At 40.5% G+C, this 18,754-nt stretch overlaps 1 protein-coding gene across 9 annotated transcripts in view; it reads left to right on the top strand.

The window, feature by feature from the left end:
* TANC1 (tetratricopeptide repeat, ankyrin repeat and coiled-coil containing 1) overlaps positions 1–18,754 on the top strand; it is a 227,856-nt gene that overhangs the window by 177,937 nt on the left and 31,165 nt on the right. For all 9 annotated transcript variants that reach the window (XM_054043623.1, XM_054043628.1, XM_054043624.1 and 6 more), the window contains 3 exons: positions 1,590–1,826; positions 6,561–6,746; positions 13,415–13,493. In XM_054043623.1, the coding sequence (XP_053899598.1) occupies positions 1,590–1,826; positions 6,561–6,746; positions 13,415–13,493 (502 nt within the window). The remainder of the gene's footprint in view (positions 1–1,589; positions 1,827–6,560; positions 6,747–13,414; positions 13,494–18,754) is intronic.

Below are 18,754 nucleotides of genomic sequence, written 5' to 3'. Positions count from 1 at the left end.
TATTAAGAGCCGTCTACAATCTGGCTGTTGATTAAAACAGAAAAAAATTGCTAGCCATTTAGCTGTCATTTACCCACATAGTCAGACTTTGGCAGTGGTTTAATTGTAATATTAAAAAGAAGCAACCCCTGATTTGAGGTCACGTATGCCTGTTTCAAATATTTTCAAATATGCCTATAAAACCCTAAAATACAAATGAATAGGAGGAACAATGAGGCATTGAACCTAGTGATGTCAACTAGAGCTAATAATAGGTTTCATAGTGGACCATTTTAGGGACCTATCCTACAAAAACGTATGCATGTGAGTAACTGTATTTGCAGGACTAAGCCTTTAGATTGCCCTTCTTTTGTGTGTTATCTGGATTTTCATAATTTTAGCACATTTCTTTGATGACTGTGTTTTAGCGTTAGAGAAGAATTTAACAGTAATTTTAAGCCCAAATTCAACCTACCCTAAAATTATTATATTCTGCTGGAAGATGTCATTAATAGCAATTTAAAAACGGGTGGGGAGGAGGGGGCCGAAATCCTTCCATTTCCAAGACAGTAGAATCATAGAATGTCAGGGTTGGAAGGGATCTCGGGAGGTCATCGAGTCCAACCCCCTGCTCAAAGCAGGACCAATCCCCAGACAGATTTTTGCCCCAGATCCCTAAATGGCCCCCTCAAGGATTGAACTCACAACCCTAGTTTAGCAGGCCAATGCTCAAACCACTGAGCTATCCCTTCCTCCCTCCCAGTAACTTAATCTAGTCAATGTTTTTGTGGACCTGAAACACATTTTCTGTTCTTGTACTTTCCTGCTGATTCTTCAGCAGATTTAGTTGGGGTTGGTCCTGCTTTGAGCAGGGGGTTGGACTACAAGACCCCATCCTGGGGTCTCTTCCAACCCTAATCTTATGATTCTATGAAACTAACGCTGGGCCCAGTCTTGTACTCATATTGGTGATGTGGTAAAGCAAGTAAGGGAAGAAGGCTATGCACACAGAAAACATGCTAATTTCAGTCACCATTAGAGATCAAGGAACACAATCTGTATTTTGCTAAATGGAAAAAGTCATGATCTGCAGGGAAATTGTTGTTGTTTTCTGAGAGGGAACAACAAACATACCATGGGGAACTTTAAAGGTGAAAGAGGTAAAACTGGGGAAAATGGGAAGTGTAGGGTCCATTATTGGAATTGCCAATGTGGGGAGGGGAGAAGGTTGCAATTTTGGCCAACTGCTAAGTGTTTTCAAAGGGTTGCAAGCAAATTATAGAGCTCCAGTGTAACAATATATGTTGTGCCATGGTAACAGATGAAAACATAGTGGTGAAAAGGTTATAAAGATTTTAAACTTCATAATATTGTGGATTTATAGCTTGAATTTAGAGCTAGTAAACGAAAGCTATAACTGCTAGCCAATGGCTTTAAAACTTTTTTTACTTAACATTAGTATCAATATGTAATAAATTCAGTTTCCATTTATAATTTTAATACCAAAATCAAAATAGAAAATGAGATACTTCTGCAGCCTCTCTAACTAAGGTGATGATATGCTATGATAAATGTGGAGGAAAAAATAGCTTGTTTAAATTCTCCTTCAGGTGAGTCGTCTGCTGATCTTGGGGGGAGCAAATGTGAATTACAGGACTGAAGTTCTAAATAACGCTCCAATACTGTGTGTTGAGTCTCACCTTGGACATGAAGAAATGGTCACTCTTCTGGTGGAATTTGGAGCTGCTCTTGATGGGACATCTGAAAATGGAATGACCCCACTTAGCTATGCAGCTGCTGCAGGTCACATGAACTTGGTTTCACTGCTCTGCAAAAAGGGTGCAAGGGTAAGCTATGACACCAAAGGATGATTTTAACTACAGTACTTATGGCTAAGAAAATATTGCATAGGCATGTTTTAGAGCAGTATTATTTATTAGCAATGTATATAGAGCAATGTGTACATACCATTTTTGGGTGGGGGGAAAACATATACCAAAGGGGTATAAACTCTTACATAGATCCTTGCCCTGAAGAGCTTGCAATAGAAAGCCATAATTTTACAAAGATTTATGTATGTGCTTATCTTTACATTTGTGAGTAGTCCCATTGAATTTAATGGAGCTATTTACATGTATAAACCTTGCCAGGATTGTGGCCGAAGAGCTGAAGCTGATTGGTGATGTCCTGGGGCAGGCCCCAAGTTTGTGATGAGCAATCAGTGTCATGGCAGTGGGGGAGGGAAATAAGAGTGGAATTGCAATAAGGGGAGGGGAAACATGTTCATGGGCAAACGTATTTGTTTATTTCCTACTTGGAATCATTTGAATCCTCTCATTTCATAGTTGGTGGTTGTTGTTGTTTTTCCATTTAATTGTATTCCTTTCTCATGTTGGGGTAGATAGATCCCAACCCTTCCTAATTTTCCTTAATCCTCCCAATTTTTGTATGTAATTACAAAACTACAAATTCAGGCTTAAAATTATACTTTTGCAAGCACACACATTGTATACATATATCAATTACGCATGTGTGTGAGACTCACCACCACTCAGGTCCTACAAACAGAGCAGTTATCGCTGTGGCCTCAGGGAGCGTTCTTTTCCACTTCTGGCACATGCGCAGATTGCACAGTGAGGGTCTGATCAGAGGCAAGCTGCAGCGATTTTGAATGGGTTGAGGCATTGCTGGATTTACTGCCCAAGCCACAGGCTGTGTATTGCTCTCTAACTGCCCTGTGTGGACCCTGATGGTGAGCTTTAGGACCTAGAGCACGCCAGCAGGGTCTACACAGAGCAGATAAAGTGCAACATGTGGCTTGAGTGGTGACTCCAGCACCCCTAGGGTTACCATACGTCTGGATTTTCCCGGACATGTCCGGCTTTTTGGGCTCCAAATCCCCGTCTGGGGGGAAATCCCAAAAAGCCAGACATGTCCGGGGAAAATTGGGACCGGCGGGGCTGGGCCGGGGGCCGGGGGCACCGAGCGCCGGCGGTGCTGAGCGGGCCGGGGGTGCTCGGGCCCGGGGCCGGCACCCCAGGGCCCGAGCCGACCCAAGCTGGAGAGGCCGGGGGGGCCAGACTGGGCTGCGCCTCCTCCCCCCACACTCCCCTTACCTGCTTCAGGCTTCCCGCGAATCAAATGTTCGCGGGAAGCAGGGGAGGGGGCGGAGTTGGGGCGGGGACTTTGGGGAAGGGGCGGAGTTGGGGCAGGGAGGGCTGGGGGCGGGGCCGGGGCCCCGTGGAGTGTCCTCCTTTTGGAGGCTCAAAATATGGTACCCCTAAGCACCCCAAACCCCACTGACAGTTGCCGTGGCTTGCCTTCTGTGAGACCCTCACTGCGCAGGATCATACCGGGAAGGAGGTTCAGCCATGGGACTGGCTGAGGTAATTAAGGGCCTCCCTAGGTGGCATAGGAGGGTAGCTTTCCTAGGGCTGATTCTCCCCTTCTTCCTGTCCAGGAGTAGGAGCCGAGGCCCCCTCCCTTGTCTATAGACAGGGAGGGTGGGGGAGAGATGTCCCATTTTCTCTGAGGGGAGAGGAGTTGGGGAGGGAGAGTGAGAGGTCCCAGGCTGGGGGAAGAGAGATCTAAGCAACCTCCCTGATTCCTCACCAGTTGTTTTCATAAACATCTGTAAAAGTCTCAGAGCAAGATTGTCGTCTCTGGCCAAGTGCAAATACAAAGCACTCAACTGGAAATTAGTGCGTGGGAGATCTCCAACCTCCTTTATTTTGGCTGAGGGATTTGAAGGAGAGGAGTTACAATTACTTGGTGTGCAGGAGGACAGAAATTGTTTCAGGCATACATAGGGACCTGTATATGGGGGAGAGAAGACATGGAGTGGAAGAAGGAAGTAAATAGAGAATGCAAATATAAGTGGAACTAGTTGAATATAGGATATGAAAATGAGGGAACAAAGGCTGAGATGTAGAGTTGCAGAGCTGAGTTGCAGAGCTCTGGAGAACATTGAAGGTGAGGAATGTTGATTGATTAATCAACATTTTCCTGAGATGTTTTTATATGGTGATTTATTAGGGTTTCATTTGTTTCTCTCTGTGTCAAATTATGAGTAACAAAAGTGCAGAAGGAACAAAATCCTGTTGTGGTGTCGTCGTCGTCCCCCCCCCAGATTAAACAATAAATATTTGGCAGAGAAATTGGCTAGTTAGTATTTGCCACATGTATAAAATGCTCATTAACAGATACTTATTCCTGTTACTTGCATTGTAAGCTCTTTGGGACAGGGACCAGCTCTTTGTTATGACTTTATATACTGCCTAACACAATGGGGCTCTGATGCATGACAGGGACTCCTAAGCACATAATACAAGGAATAATAATATGCACCCAGAACGCAGAGACTTAAAGGCCAGAAGGAGGGACTCTTGTGATCATCTAGTCTGACCCCCTGCTTAACACAAGCCATTGGACTTCCCTGAATTAATTCCTGCTTCGAATCCAATAGCGATGGTTGCACTGTAATAATGGAGAGGCCTCTAAATGGGGCCATACATTATTTAGTTCCTAAGTTGCTTGCTGATGGCAGAGATGTTGCTCCACATGTCCTCTTCATTTGTCTCATGTTTTGGGACTATATATAATCACTTTCCATACCTAATGGAGCTGTATGAGAGACCAAAGGTAGAAAGAATAAATCAAATGCTTTCTATCCAAATTCTTGTTGCTGTTATAAAAAATATAACCCAATAGCAGATTTTAAAAAATCCCTGAAAAACCCATAATGCAATTGCTATGCCAGCTCTAGTTTTACTTCTCACATTGAAAAATAGAATAGCTCACAATCTAAGATGGAAATAGACAAAATAACTAGATACTGGAGAAGTCAAAATGTGGTGGAAAGTTCCTGTTCTTTGTTTGTACTGACCATCACTTTCAGCATGCAGATGAGTAATTAGACAGGCTTGATCTTTTAATGTTTTGGGGGAGGTGTTTTTAATTTAGCAGCCCTAGACTGACCCTCTCGGCTACTTCTTTACAAACTGATAATCGGTCTACCTGCCCAGATAGCACTCCTGCAGCATTAGCAAGGGGATGGACAAGCTGGAGAATCATTGACTGCCTTGAGGGGTGCGACATAGGGCCTCCTTCCAACCCCACCTGCTTTCTCCTCTCCAGTGGGGTCAGATGCAGTGTTCCTCACTTAAATTGTACCAGTTCCTTTGTGGGAGGATGAGAGTGCTGTCCTCCTCTGTTCTTGTTAGGCTGATGTAGCCTCTTCAGGCAGTCGCTGCTGCCCCAGCTGGCACTACCCTCACTGTTGATGCAAGAGTCTGAGAGTAGTGATGGGTTTTCAGCATGCGAAAGAAATGGTCAGTCAGAAGCCTCTCTAAATGTAAAATATACTTTAAAAAAAAAAAAAAAGTCCAAGGTTGGTCATTTATTCATCCTGACTTTAATGAAATCCATATCTATCATATAGGGCTACAGGGTGTAGAGCTGGAGGTGCAACAGAGATAGATTAGAGTACTCATGTTTCTGTGAGAGCAAAGACTAAGATTGTGTGCGGCCACTATACACAAGTAAAGGCAGTGACGATGCTTCTTGCACACTCCAGAGGGTCTAGGCATAATCAAGAGGGGTGTGTGTGTGTGTGTGTGTGTGTGTGTGCGCGCGTGCGTTTAAGTCCCATAGCAAGAAATGGAGGGAACCCACTATGTCTTCTGGTAATCATCTTTTTATTTAAAGTTATTCAGTAGGAAAGCTGTTTTTATGTTAGCTTCTCCTTGTGTTTCTTTAATTTTACATGAACAAGGGAATTGTCATAGAAAAGTAGGACTGGAAGAGACCTCAATTGGTCATCTAGACCAGTCCCCGGCACTGAGGCAGGTCTAAGTATTATCTAGACTATCCATGACAGGTGTTTGTCTAACCTGTTCTTAAAAACCTACAGTGATGGAGATTCCACAACCTCCCTAGATAATTTGTTCCAGTACTTAACTACCCTGATAGGAAGTTTTTCCTAAGGTCTCACCTAAATCTCTCTTATAGTAATTTAAGCCCATTACTTCTTGTCCTGTCCTCAGTGGATAAGGAGAACAATTTATCACCCTTCTCCTAAGAATAACCCCTTATATACTTGAAGACTATCTTATCTCCCTTCAGTCTTCTTGTCTCCAGACTAAACAAACCCGTTTTTTTCAAACTTTCTTTGTAGATTGTGTTTCCTAGACCTTTACTCTTCAGTTTGTCTGCATCATTCCTGAGGTGTGGTGCCCAGAACTGTACACAGTACTCCAGATGAGACCTTGTCAGTGCTAAGTAGAGTGGAAGAACTACTTCTCATAACTTGCCTATAACATTCCTGCTAATGTTCCCTTCCTCTAAATTCCAGCTTTGCTTTGAACCATAATTCCAAAAATATCACTTATAAATTAAAAGAAAAAATATTTGCATAAAATGATTTTTTATGTAGTACATAGTGTTCTGAAAGTATAATGTGAGTCATCAAACTTCCCACAAGATTATTATCAATTGCTTTGAGCTGAGCTTTGTTGTTATTAGATCTGTTATGAGAACTCTGAGATTACTTATAACATTCAAGTTTTTGTTCTTTCATATAGGCTGACTACCTGGACAAAAAAGGCCAATGTGCTTTGGTCCATAGTGCATTAAGGGGACACTGCGATATCCTTGATTATTTGCTCAGCATTGACTGGACAGCTCCTTCCCATGAACAAATTTCACTGAAAAAATGTCATGCACTTCAGCAGGCATTGACAGCAGCTTCCAGTATGGGACACAGTCAGGTAGGTTAGTGGTTGGAATGTTTCAAAACTAATTTGAACTATCAAAATGGTTTAAAGCATGCTTTAAAATAATAAATACAAAAAGGAAAACTATTGCAGCTTCAAATGACTTTAATTGGATGTTATCTTAGGTCTTAACTGTATACAATATTCAGGGTTATTTAACCAAATAGTCCTTTGTGTCTTGTTTTTGTTGATATGTAATTGTCGAATTACTTTTTCTTCACTATTCTTAAAACTGCTATATAGAATTCCTAATTGTGGTTATCGTTAATCCATACGAATGAATCACTTCCTCCCTTAATCAAAAGCTTATTCTGCTTAGGATGGATTTTTAAAAATTTTCTTTTAAAAACCAAGAAAATGCCATACAGAAAACTACAGTAAAAGAGCCTTAGATTGCTTCACCTTGCAACCTTAAACGTAGAAAGTATTAAAGTTAAGATTGTATATGTAACCGTAACTCTGCACCCTTGTTGCATATGCACTGAGATACAGGGCTAGATCAGGGATGGGCAACTTGGAGCCACATTCAGCCCACCAGATCATTTTATTTGGCCTGCCACAGCCCAGTTCTGGGCAGGTGATCTACCTATGCCAAGGCCAGGAAGGGAGCAGGGTGTCATGGGAAGAGGGCCCCGCCTGCGCCTGGATGCATGCATCACATAATGCTGTGGCAAGAGCCAATGGGCTGGAGTGGGGAGACATGCCCAGCCCTGCGGGACAGGAGCTGCTGCTACGGGGTGAGTATGGGTTGGGCTTGCGTGCCAACTCTCCCTTCCTCCACAGTCTCCTGGCCCTTGGGGGCAGGATCTGACCCCTTCCGCCTCCCCCTCACTCCCAATAACCCATGAAATGCACCTTAGCCCACCAAAGGGTTTTAGTGGATTCTGTGGCCCTTTGGTATGTTAAAGTTGTCCATTCCTGGGCTAGGTCCTCAAAACTCAGTTGAACCAGCTTTGTCTGATACCCCAGTATGGCTGAAAAGATGGTTTTAGTCCACCTTTTACAGCTTCCTAATCCTGTGCCCAACTGGAGGCTGTTTCAGTTTGACATGACTTAGAACAGTCTTGAGACTTCTCAAAGTTGCACCCAGGCACAAAGAGCTGATGATAAAAAGAAGTCATCAGTACTCTGTTCATACCTCCTTCCCTACTCACACCTGTAAAATGCCTCCATCTCCAGAGGCTACAAAGAAAAATGTAAGACTGGCTATGGTGGCCGTACACTGCTGGAGGATTCCACTTCCATTAGGAAAATCTTCAGCTGGCCATTTAGGCTAACTTTAAGACCTCATTCACATGGCTGCACCGGTTTAACTCAAATTGTTTTATAAACTGTTTGTTAGTTAAGCTGATACAAAACCCCTGTATGGACACAGATAAACCAAGTTTGTCAGTTTAAATTGATTTAGCTTAAGTAGTTTCTTTACTGAACTAAGCCAAATCAATATAAAGAAGATTGAAATTAAGATTGTCGACCCAGCAGTTTGCACTGGCTTAAATGATTTATTAAAAAATACTTGTAGTTAAAATAATATACATTGCACTGCCTTCCAAATCTGCCTTAAATAAGGATATATACTTTCGCTATAGGCTTTTCTAAAGCGGTGAGCATCATAGAATCTGAGTGCCACACAAGCACTAATGAATTTATTATTACAACCCTGTTGTGAGGTAGATAAGTATTATGCTTCCCATTTTGTAGATGGGACCTGAGGCACAGAGTGAATTGTTGGAGGTCATTGGAAAAGCCAGTGGTGGAACATAGATCTCTAAAGCCTCAGACTGTAGTACCTTAACTAGAGGACAGTTCTGTCTGTGATCCCCTGCTTTGTTTACTGAATGCTGTCCAGCTTCTACAATAAAGGAGCCTGGGATACTTGGAGTGAATTAGGGTTCCTGTTGAAAAGGTAGTATATAATCATATTAAATTTTTTATAGTAATGCATATGCGCAAGGGAGCAAAATTTAAGGCTGCATAGACAACATTGGTTCCCAAATGATGCACTCAAAATTTAGAAAATAGTAAAATTAATGTTCTTTAAGTTAGGGTTTTAAGTATTTTTGTTTATAGAAATAAAAATAAACATATGATCCATCAATACTAGTGTGACAGGCACACTAAAAATGAATACAAATAGAATGCCCAAATATCATATTCCTATTAAACTGTGGATGCATGTGTTGTGTTCATTGAGAAAACAGATTCATATATTTCTTTTGAGAACTGAGTCTAGACAGTAACTTGAGATACATTTTGAAAGATCAGATGGGGAATATTCAGCTTCTGTGTATGTGTCCGATATGTGATGCCACAAAATGACACAGGAAACTCTTAATATTATAGAAATAATGTTTATGTTGTAGGAAAAGTTTTTCCTATTGTTTTAGAACTCTGCTCTTTTAAAGTGGTTTACACTAATAAAACTGACAGCTGCACACTCTCACTGTGAGACTAGAATGGACTTTTCAGTTTACTCTAACACTCTTTCATTGAGAATCAATATGCATGGAGTATTTGAAAATCCACTTTACCTTCCAGTAAGTATTTGACCCATTCCTGAATACGTTTGTTTGAGGATAACACTTACTATTGTGAGGGGAGTGTTAACTTCAACAGATATGAGGCCACTAATGGAAGAAGGTGCCATGGAATACACTACCTAGTGAAGATTATCTTCATTGCTGCATCTTAAGGATGAAATGAAATGCTTTTTAAAATAAATAAATCCAAAAGTCTCTTAAGATCATAAATCACTAAACAAACTTTAATATAAATGTATTTTAAAACAAAATAGTTGAAAGTCATTTCCTCTCTTACCCGAGTTCAGAATTCTGTTTCTCTTGCCTGTGTGATTAGATCAGTAACACCGAACATTGCATAAGGAGCCTATTTAGTAGCCATTAGTGTTATCCAGTTTGGCAGGTATAATATCCATGAATTCGCATTTTGGCAGGTGAAAACACCGTTTTGATTAACATTTTCTCAAAATGTTACATATTTGTAATTTTCAGGTTCTATGAATATTCAGATAAGATAGTTTTATTTTTTTAAGCATTTAGTTCCCATTCTAAGATTTACCACATCATACAATCAGCAGTGACGTGAGAAAACTAGACTTAGAGAAAAAACATTGTGCTAAAGCATTTAGTAATTTTTCAACAATTAGAGCTATTCTGTATGTACTAGGGCTGGGATTTTCCAAGAGTTCTTAGGAAGTTAGGCTCCGAAAACCCATTGTTAGGTATCCTAAATCTCTTAGTCCTCTTTGAAAATCCCACTCTAAATTGACATGTTTATATATCAGTAGGGCCCTACCAAATTCACACCCATGAAAAATGTGTCACGGACTGTGAAATCTGGTCTTCCCCGTGAAATCTGTTTTTTGGTGTGTTTTTACCCTATACTATTAAGATTTCATGGGGGGAGACCAGCGTGTCACAAATTGGGGGTCCTGACCCCAAAGGGAGTTGCAGGAGCAGTCCCAATGTTATTTTAGGGGGGTCATGGTATTGCCACCCTTACTTCTGCGCTGCCTTCATAGTTGGACGGCCAGAGAGTAGCAGCTGTTGGCCAGGTGCCGAGCTCTGAAGGCAGCACCGCCAGCAGCAGCACAGAAGTAAGCGTGGCCACTCTTACTTCTGCACTGCTGCCTTCAGAGTTGGGTGGCTGGAGAGCGGCAGCTGCTAACTGAGGGCCCTGCTCTCCAGGCCGCAGCACAGAAGTAAAGGTGGCAATACGATACCATGCCATCCTTACTTCTGCGCTGCTGTTGACGGCGGCTCTGCCTTCAGAGCTGGGCTCCCAGCCAGCAGCTGCTGATCTCCAGCTGCCCAGCTCTGAAGACAGTGCCACTGCCAGCAGCAGTGCAGAAGTAAGGGTAGCAGTACCACATCCTCACTACAATAACCTTGTCACCCCCCTCCCACACACACACACACCCCCTCCCACAACTCCTTTTTGGGTCAGGACCCCTATAGTTACAACACCATGAAATTTCAGATTTAAATAGCTGAAATCATGACATTTGCAATTTTAAAAATCCTATGACCATGAAATTGACCAAAATGGACCATGAATTTGATAGGGCCCTATATATCAGGAAACACGGTTCACAAAAAAGTGTATTCAAGCCAACTTTATTTTCTATAGTATCTTTCATATAATCTATATCCAGTGGGTAGAGTAAGATAGTACATGTGAGCTGTCTCCATTTATCTTAATGGTGTATTAACTCTTAATGCTTACCTTTAAATTGTCACTTAGGTTAAGTATCTCACTGATGATCATTTCTGCAGAAAAATCCATAATTTTTGGAGTTCTTTGTTGGAGTTTGACTAGAATATCATTATTTTTCACTAATCTGCTATCTCTGTTCCCTAGTCTGACTGTATTCCAGAATGCTTTAAAGAATTAAGGTTACCAAATAATAGAATTAATATATATCATTAAGGGAGAAAAGAGGTCTTACGTCTTTGTGAAATATGATAGAGAATCCGGGAGAATGGGAAATACAAGAAGGATATTCCAGATGGCAGAAACTGAATAGAAGACTCTCCCAGCAATGTTGCGAAAGTTGAAGGGAGAGAGAGGAGGCAACTGCTAAAAAAGTGAAGGGAGAGGAGTAGAGATATTTAATATCTGTGTGATCAAGTTGTAGATGTTTATAAAAGCAAGAGTGGGATTTCTAAACTGTGTCTTGGAATGTTGAGTCAATAGAGTTGTTCTAGTAGAGGGCTGATATGGCTGATTTTGTTCATGTGTAATTTAAAAAAAAAAATGAGCAGCAGCTTGTTGTGCATGCTGCCATCTTGCAAGCTGGATTTAGAGACGCCATAGAGAAGGTGATAGGACAGGGTGATTATGCTGTTCAATATATTTTCTTTCTTTTTTTCCTTACATATTGGGGGCTGAGAATGAAATCCCAGATGTGTATTGTGATCATAGTTTTATTTTAGTCATGGCTACTGATCTCAGTTTGATTCTACACTTAATATATGGCTTTCAAACTTATTTTGCAACATTTTCTATCTCATTTAATTTCCTTAGGTAGTTATGGATCCAGTATTTTAGCCAGAATATCTTCCAAATGCCCTGCAGAAGATCCGGTTGAAATGTTGAAGGTGTAATTATTTGATATAATGACAAATTTGCAATATCAAATACTGCAGAGTAATATGAAATGTGAACAGTGTTGGTTTAAATCTTGAGTAGGACCCAGGACTTGAGAAACTGGGCTAAAAGGGCGATAAGATAAACACTTGTCTTTTGCCACCCTTGGAATGTATTGCCACTCTCTGCTATTCAAGGTACGGTAGAGAAGTGTTTTGTAAGGAGAAGAGTCTTGACAGATCTGGCAACCTTTTGATTTAAAAGCTAGAAGTGCTCTGAAAATGAGTAGAGGGTCCTGGACTGTGGTAAATTTGAGATGAGGCAGAAATTCCTTCACACTAATAAAAGTTTATTTCCAATCCATTGATGAAGGTGAAACCTGCCGGTTCCTTCATAGTACAAAACAGGCCATACTAATCATTCAGTACCAAAACATTTTCTTGACATCTAAAATCTCTGCCTTTTCGCCCTCTCACAGCCTTTACAGGGCAATATGGTAGCTAAATTCCTCATTGCTGGAAAAATTCTACCAAGGGGGTATGAAAAAGTACAATAGAATTTTCTGACTTTAAGATGAATGTAAAGAATAGAATTAATCCACCATATATTCCACACAATATTTCTTGAAATAAGTTCGGTGCTCATGCTGCCTGGGGCTCCTCTCCACACCATTCCCCCTCTGACATCTTGTACCTTAGTTGACATCCAAAACTTCTGCTAATGTGGATTCTTTCTCCCCCGCTCCACTTCCTTTACTGCAGCCTGAATGGCCCTATACACTGTTAGGAAACTGGTTTAAAGAAGTCACTTAATGCTATTGTACTTGCTAGTGCTAAGAGGGCATAACTTTATTAAAATGCTTTTAAAAAAAATATTGCAAGAGAGGTCTTTAGTGTTCTTTTTAAAAACACAAAAAAACCAAACAAACAAAAAATACCACTCGTAACAAAGTTATGCTCTGTCCGTGCTGAGCAGCATAACTCTCTAAAGTGGAAAAAGATTTTAAAGGCTGCAACTAAAAATTGTGACGTAAAGTGAGCATAGAAGGGGCATAGGAGTCTACATTATTCAAGATGGGTCTAAAAACATGCTTTTTTTTTTTTTTTTTTTTTTTTTTTTTTTTATAACTGGAGTGGAAAGTATTGTATTCCTTGTGGGAAAACATGGTATTAACCAAGCCTTGCAGGATTTAGGCCAAACTGGCTCTCTTTTTTGCATTGTCTGTCCTTGATTATGCTGGCATATTGAGGAGCTCATTAAAATCATTAACATGTAAAACACCCTAAGATGATTAAAAAAATAAATCTAGTATATTTCTATTAATGATTTTGAATGATTTTATAGAGTAGAAAATTAATCATAAAATGAAGTTGTTCCCCAAATAATACTGAACTTACTCTAATGGTTTATGCACATATTAACTTTTGCTTGGCCTGTATGTGTTAGGAGAGAAGCAATCTCATTGCTGAAACCTTTACTTATTGGTGTATGCAGAAAAATGACAACCTAATGGTTTTTTCTAACTCTTTAATTTCTTTAACTGTTTTTGACAGGTGGTTCGTTACCTCTTTGGGGTTGAAAAGGAACATGAAATAGACATTAATAACACTGATGCATTGTGGGGAGAAACAGGTATTTTATTTCTTATTTTTCCTAATGAGAGTTGCTCACATAAGATTATTGGAAGAGATTTTAATTTGATTTAAACTGCTTTGTATATTCATCACAGGAAATTCACAATAAATCAGAATACAAAAGATTTTGAAATGATAATGCCAAACTTAATAAAAAGCCCAACCATTTTTTTTATAAATGGGGTAGGAAATAAAATTTATACACAGTATATAAATGAGTAACTTCTTAATGAAACTACAGATTTTTCTCTGAGGCCAACAGTGCACAAAGAGATGCTTTCATTATGGCGTTCAATTTGATTGTTAAAATAATGCCCTGACTTTATAAACTAGTCTTTGTATTTAAAAAAAAAAAAAAAAAAAAAAAAATGTTAGGAAGTTGCCTAGTCAATTCAAGCTAGGTGGTAACAGGTGCAAAATGTGAACATTTTCATGGTCAGCAAATAGATTTTTAAACTATTCAGGGAATAAGGCATATGTAAGAATATGGCTGTAAGAATAGCCATATTAATTTAATTTAAGTAGTTGAGATTTGCATAGTGTAGCTTGCAAACAGTCTAATTTTATGATTCCCAGCAGCCTCTTTGCAGATGAGAGAGAGAGGTGTTTTTCATCTCTGTGTACTACACAAAAACTTCATTTTTATTCTTCCTTGCTAATATAAAATCAGATAACACTTTCCAATAAAACACAATTTTTTTAAATAGATCACAAACTGCATCGTTGGGTAATTTTGGGTTTTTCGGCTGTGATTTTGTTGAATGAAGGCTTTTGCTTGGTGCCTCTTAACTTTTTGCTGACTTGATATATTCATAAAATAGATGCATTAACACTTATGAGAGTAAACTACAATGCTTTTAGCAATCAGCTGACTGAAAACACCATTCTTTGTTAACTATACTTGCTTAGGAAAACCAGTCTGCATTTTTTTAAATTTAGCAAACGCCAGAGTCTCTGTGAGGATGGAGTGCTGCCTTTAACAGTGTGATCTGAATGCTTAAACAATACAGATCAGATTTTTTACTTTTCAGTGTCTTTTTTTTTTTTAATGGACTTCCACAAATCCAGTTTGCTTTTCCATTATTAACCACCAGGCACTTTGAAATCACTCAACACATTTTCCCCTTTTCTCCAACCAATCCATAACCTTATGAACTTGACTTTAGTTGATTAAAGTTCATGTACCTGTGTTGCAGTGTTTCTGCTCCATCATTACAGGGCTCTGAAGCTAATTCTTGCACAAACCTTGGAAACGGAACAAGGCTGCTTTATGTGCATTCTGTCTCTCTCAATGTCCCTTGTCTTGCAAGGGGAGAGCAGGTCAGGAGGGGTTTAATCACTGGGTGAGCAAAGGGACATTTTAAGCTTGGTAAACCCCTCAACACTTGATTTATCTCCCATCAGCATATCCAAATGGAACATGGGGTCGGGGAGGAGAAACGAATTTAGATTATTAGCGGAAAATCCTCAGTCAACTCTTTTCCCTTCTTTTCTCAGTCAGAGATCAGATTACTCCCGAGTTTGACCAATTTCAGAACATACTGCAAGATCTCCTTCTTTGACAAGGCATTTCAAGCATAACAAGAATGCTGACATGCAATGGGTGCTCATGCACAAACCACACACACACAGATCCTCCATCTTCCTGTAAAAAGTTTAATAGAATGCTTCACCATTCAAATGTCCTTCCTTTCCCAGTGGCCTTCATGTTGTTGCTCTGCCTGCCTTCATCATCATGTCTAATGCGAGTGTGGCTAGTTATAGGAGGCAGTGTGTGAAATGCACACAGGTCTTGCAGTAAGAGTCTCTGAAGGACCCAATTATGGACAGATAGGGATGAAGATAAAAGTTTAGTACTTGGGAGTTCCTGCCTTTCAGCCTTATTACTCAGTCCATTGGAGTATGTTTGCCATTAGAGAATTGCTGGGGACGAGGAGGTAGGATAGGACTCCCAAAAAAAAAAAAAAAAAACATTCACTGTTTGTGGGGGTGAAGAGTGCATGCAAGTTCAGGAAGGGCTTTATTAAAGCAGAAGACGGAGAGGAAACAGAGCATGAAAGAATTGTAATTAAACAGGAAAAGGAAAATACACTAATGAAGAAAACTGTTGAAAAGACAAAGGGGAGGGGGAATTGAGAAAAAAATTGACAGGATGGAGCTAGAGCTGGGGTTCCCAAATTGTACTCTGTGGAGAACTGACTGATTGCAGGATGCTGGCTCCTTCTCCTCCTCCTTTCTAGCTGCTAAATTGCTTTAAAAGAAATGTATAAATACACCAGTATTTTCCTGTTGACTTCTCCATGTAAGCAAGAGCAGTCATTGGTACAAAGATATGATGACGATTGTGAAAGGAAGGGGAGAATGGGCTGGGAATGGGGCTTATGAGGAGAGCTGTCAATAAGAGACCTGTGAGCTGTAGCCCATGCTTTGGGAGTTTGAGACCCCTGAGCTAGAGGACTGGATTTCCTGGTTCCATAAGGCCACTGTGTAAGCAGCATACAGGGTCTGGAGAAGGCCAGTGTTGAATTAATCCATGCAGAGGATGTTCTGGGGATGAAATACAAGTGGGAGAGAAGAGAGGAGGCAAGATGGAGCCTAATCCTCCATTGGCGTATGGTCCCTGAGGGACCGTATGCCAGTGGGGTGAGTTAGGGCCATCCCTGTGCAATCCTAATTTATGCCAGGGTTGAATGGCCTTGAATCAGGGAACCACCCTGCGGCATGCCTACCTCCGCTTTTTCTGAGAACAAGCCCAGAAAGAATTAAGCAGCAATTTTAAAATGGGAAGTTTTAGAAATATTATATTTAAGAAAAACATAGAGGAAAATAAGGGGCTGTGATAGACAGACACTTTTAAAAAATTATTGGATCTCATCAGATTAATATGGCTTGTGAAAAGATATGTTAATTTATGCACTCTGGAAATGTCACACATTTTCAGTGTGCCTATGTGAACTCATATTTGTGCTGCACACTCTTAACTAGAGCTGGGCAAAAAAATCTCGGTGGATAAGGCACTCGCATAGGGATGAGAGAGACTCAAGGTCACCTCCCTGCTCCAGTGACTACTGCCAGCGAACTAAAAAAACTCCATAATTTGCCCAACTCTGTTCTTAATGCTTCCATTTAAAAATGTATCATGCTAATATATCTTGTGCAGGAATTTCTGAAAGGTGACAATCCTTTGTAGCACAGTTGAGAGAGAGGTTGGTGAAGTAGGTGGTTGGAAGGTGTCAAAGATAGGAAGGGCTGGAAGAGGGAGTAAAGAGTGGCTAAGGGAAACTGTGTTTTGTGTGTGCTTGTTTTAAAAAGAAAAATTGCATAAATATTAAAAGCATGGAAAAATAATAGGAGTAAACAGTGGAAGGATGATGACATGCCTATGAGGTACTGGATAGTGTATTTGCATCATTGCCTTCTACTGGATGGAATGTGAGACCTGCTCTGTCACCCTTTATTGGCTGATCTGCAGAGGTTAAAAACTTTGTTGTTTAGTGGTTGCTGAAATTTTCCTGTAGTTCAAGTGGTAGAAACCTGTGATGATTTGTTTGTGGGGTTTTTTTTGGGGGTTGGGGGAGGTAGCATGAGAAGGGGAAGAGACAGACTGTCAGAGGTCATTTTTTCTATCAGTAATATCACATGTTTATGGTGTAGCTGATGACCATGCTGTCGATGTGTATTTGGAACGCAGATTCACCACAAGAAGATATGCAAAAGAAAAAACAAGCTTGGTGGTAATTTAGGGCTGTAGGAGGATGTGATGAAGCATAGTAGTAAATGGGATTAAAGGCTGATGTGGAAGATATGAGAGAGGAGTTCTTCGAGTGATTGCATATGTCCATTCCACTGTATGTGTGTGCATGTCCTGAGCATAGCTGCTGGAAATTATCCCATCAGTGGTACCTGGCAGGTCAGCTCTGGCGCCCTCTGGTGCTGCACATTCACAGTGCCGATATAAAGGGCCCAGCTGACTCTGCGCCCCCTCGATGTGACAGGTTGAATCACAGAAACCCACTTGGGAGCTGCCACCCGATGTGCCAAGACTACCCCTGCTCCTGTTTTCCCTGCCAGCTCAGGACTCCAGCACCCTGTCTTGCTGAGCCAGACATTCCCATCTGCTCCAACACAGACCCAGAGTCTGAATTACATGCCCCAAAGCTGCAAGTTTACCTGAAAACAGCTCACAAAAGTGTGCTTGTCTTTAGCACTCAGATGCCCAACTCCCAGTGGGGTCTAAACCCAAATAAATTCGTTTTACCCTGTATAAAACTTATACAGGGTAAACTCATAAATTGTTTGCCCTCTATAACACTGATAGAGACATATGCACAGTTGTTTGCTCCCCCAGGTATTAATACATACTCTGAGTTAATTACTAAGTAGAAAGTGATTTTATTAAATACAGAAAGTAGGATTTAAGTGGTTCCAAGTAGTAACAGACAGAACAAAGTAAGTCACCAAACAAAATAAAATAAAATGCGCAAATCTATGTCTAATCAAACTGAATATAGATAATCTCACCCTCAGAGATGCTTCAGTAAGCTTTTTCTCAGACTGGACACCTTCCAGGCCTGGGCAGAGTTCTTTCCCCTGGAACAGCTCTTGTTCCAGCTCAGGTGATAGCTAGGGGATTCTTCATGATGGCTCTTCTCCCGCCCTTGTTCTCTTCCACCTCTTTATATATCATTTGCATAAGGCGGGAACCCTTTGTCCCTCTGGGTTCTCCCCCCCCCCCCGCCCTGGAAAAGCACCAGGTTAAAGATGGATTCCAGGTCAGGTGACATGATCACATGTCACTGCAAGACTTCATTACCCACTTGCCAGCACACACACATACAGGAAGACTAACAGGTAAACACAGCCATCTGCAGACAATGGTCCTGGTTAATGGGAGTCATCAAGATTCCAAATCACTATTAATGGCCCCCACTTTGCATAATTACAATAGGCCCTCAGAGTTATATTTCATGTTTCTAGTTTTAGATACAAGAGTGGTACATTTCTACAAATAGGATGATCACACTCAGTAGATTATAAGCTTTGTAATCATACCTTACAAGAGACCTTTTGCATGAAGCATATTCCAGTTACATTATATTCACTTATCATATTTTTATAAAACTATTCCAGTTACATTATATTCGCTTCTTACTATGTTTTTATAAAACCATACAGACTGCACAACGTCACACTTGCTACAGCAAGATTTTCTCAGTAGTCTTTGTTTTCTTAATAGTGTATATAGTTGTTTTTAGTCTT

Source organism: Malaclemys terrapin, chromosome 11 (genome assembly GCF_027887155.1).
Source record: "Malaclemys terrapin pileata isolate rMalTer1 chromosome 11, rMalTer1.hap1, whole genome shotgun sequence".
In the NCBI taxonomy this organism is placed as follows: domain Eukaryota; kingdom Metazoa; phylum Chordata; order Testudines; family Emydidae; genus Malaclemys; species Malaclemys terrapin.
Note: the sequence above shows the minus strand (reverse complement) of the source record. Positions and strands in the feature narration are given on the sequence as shown.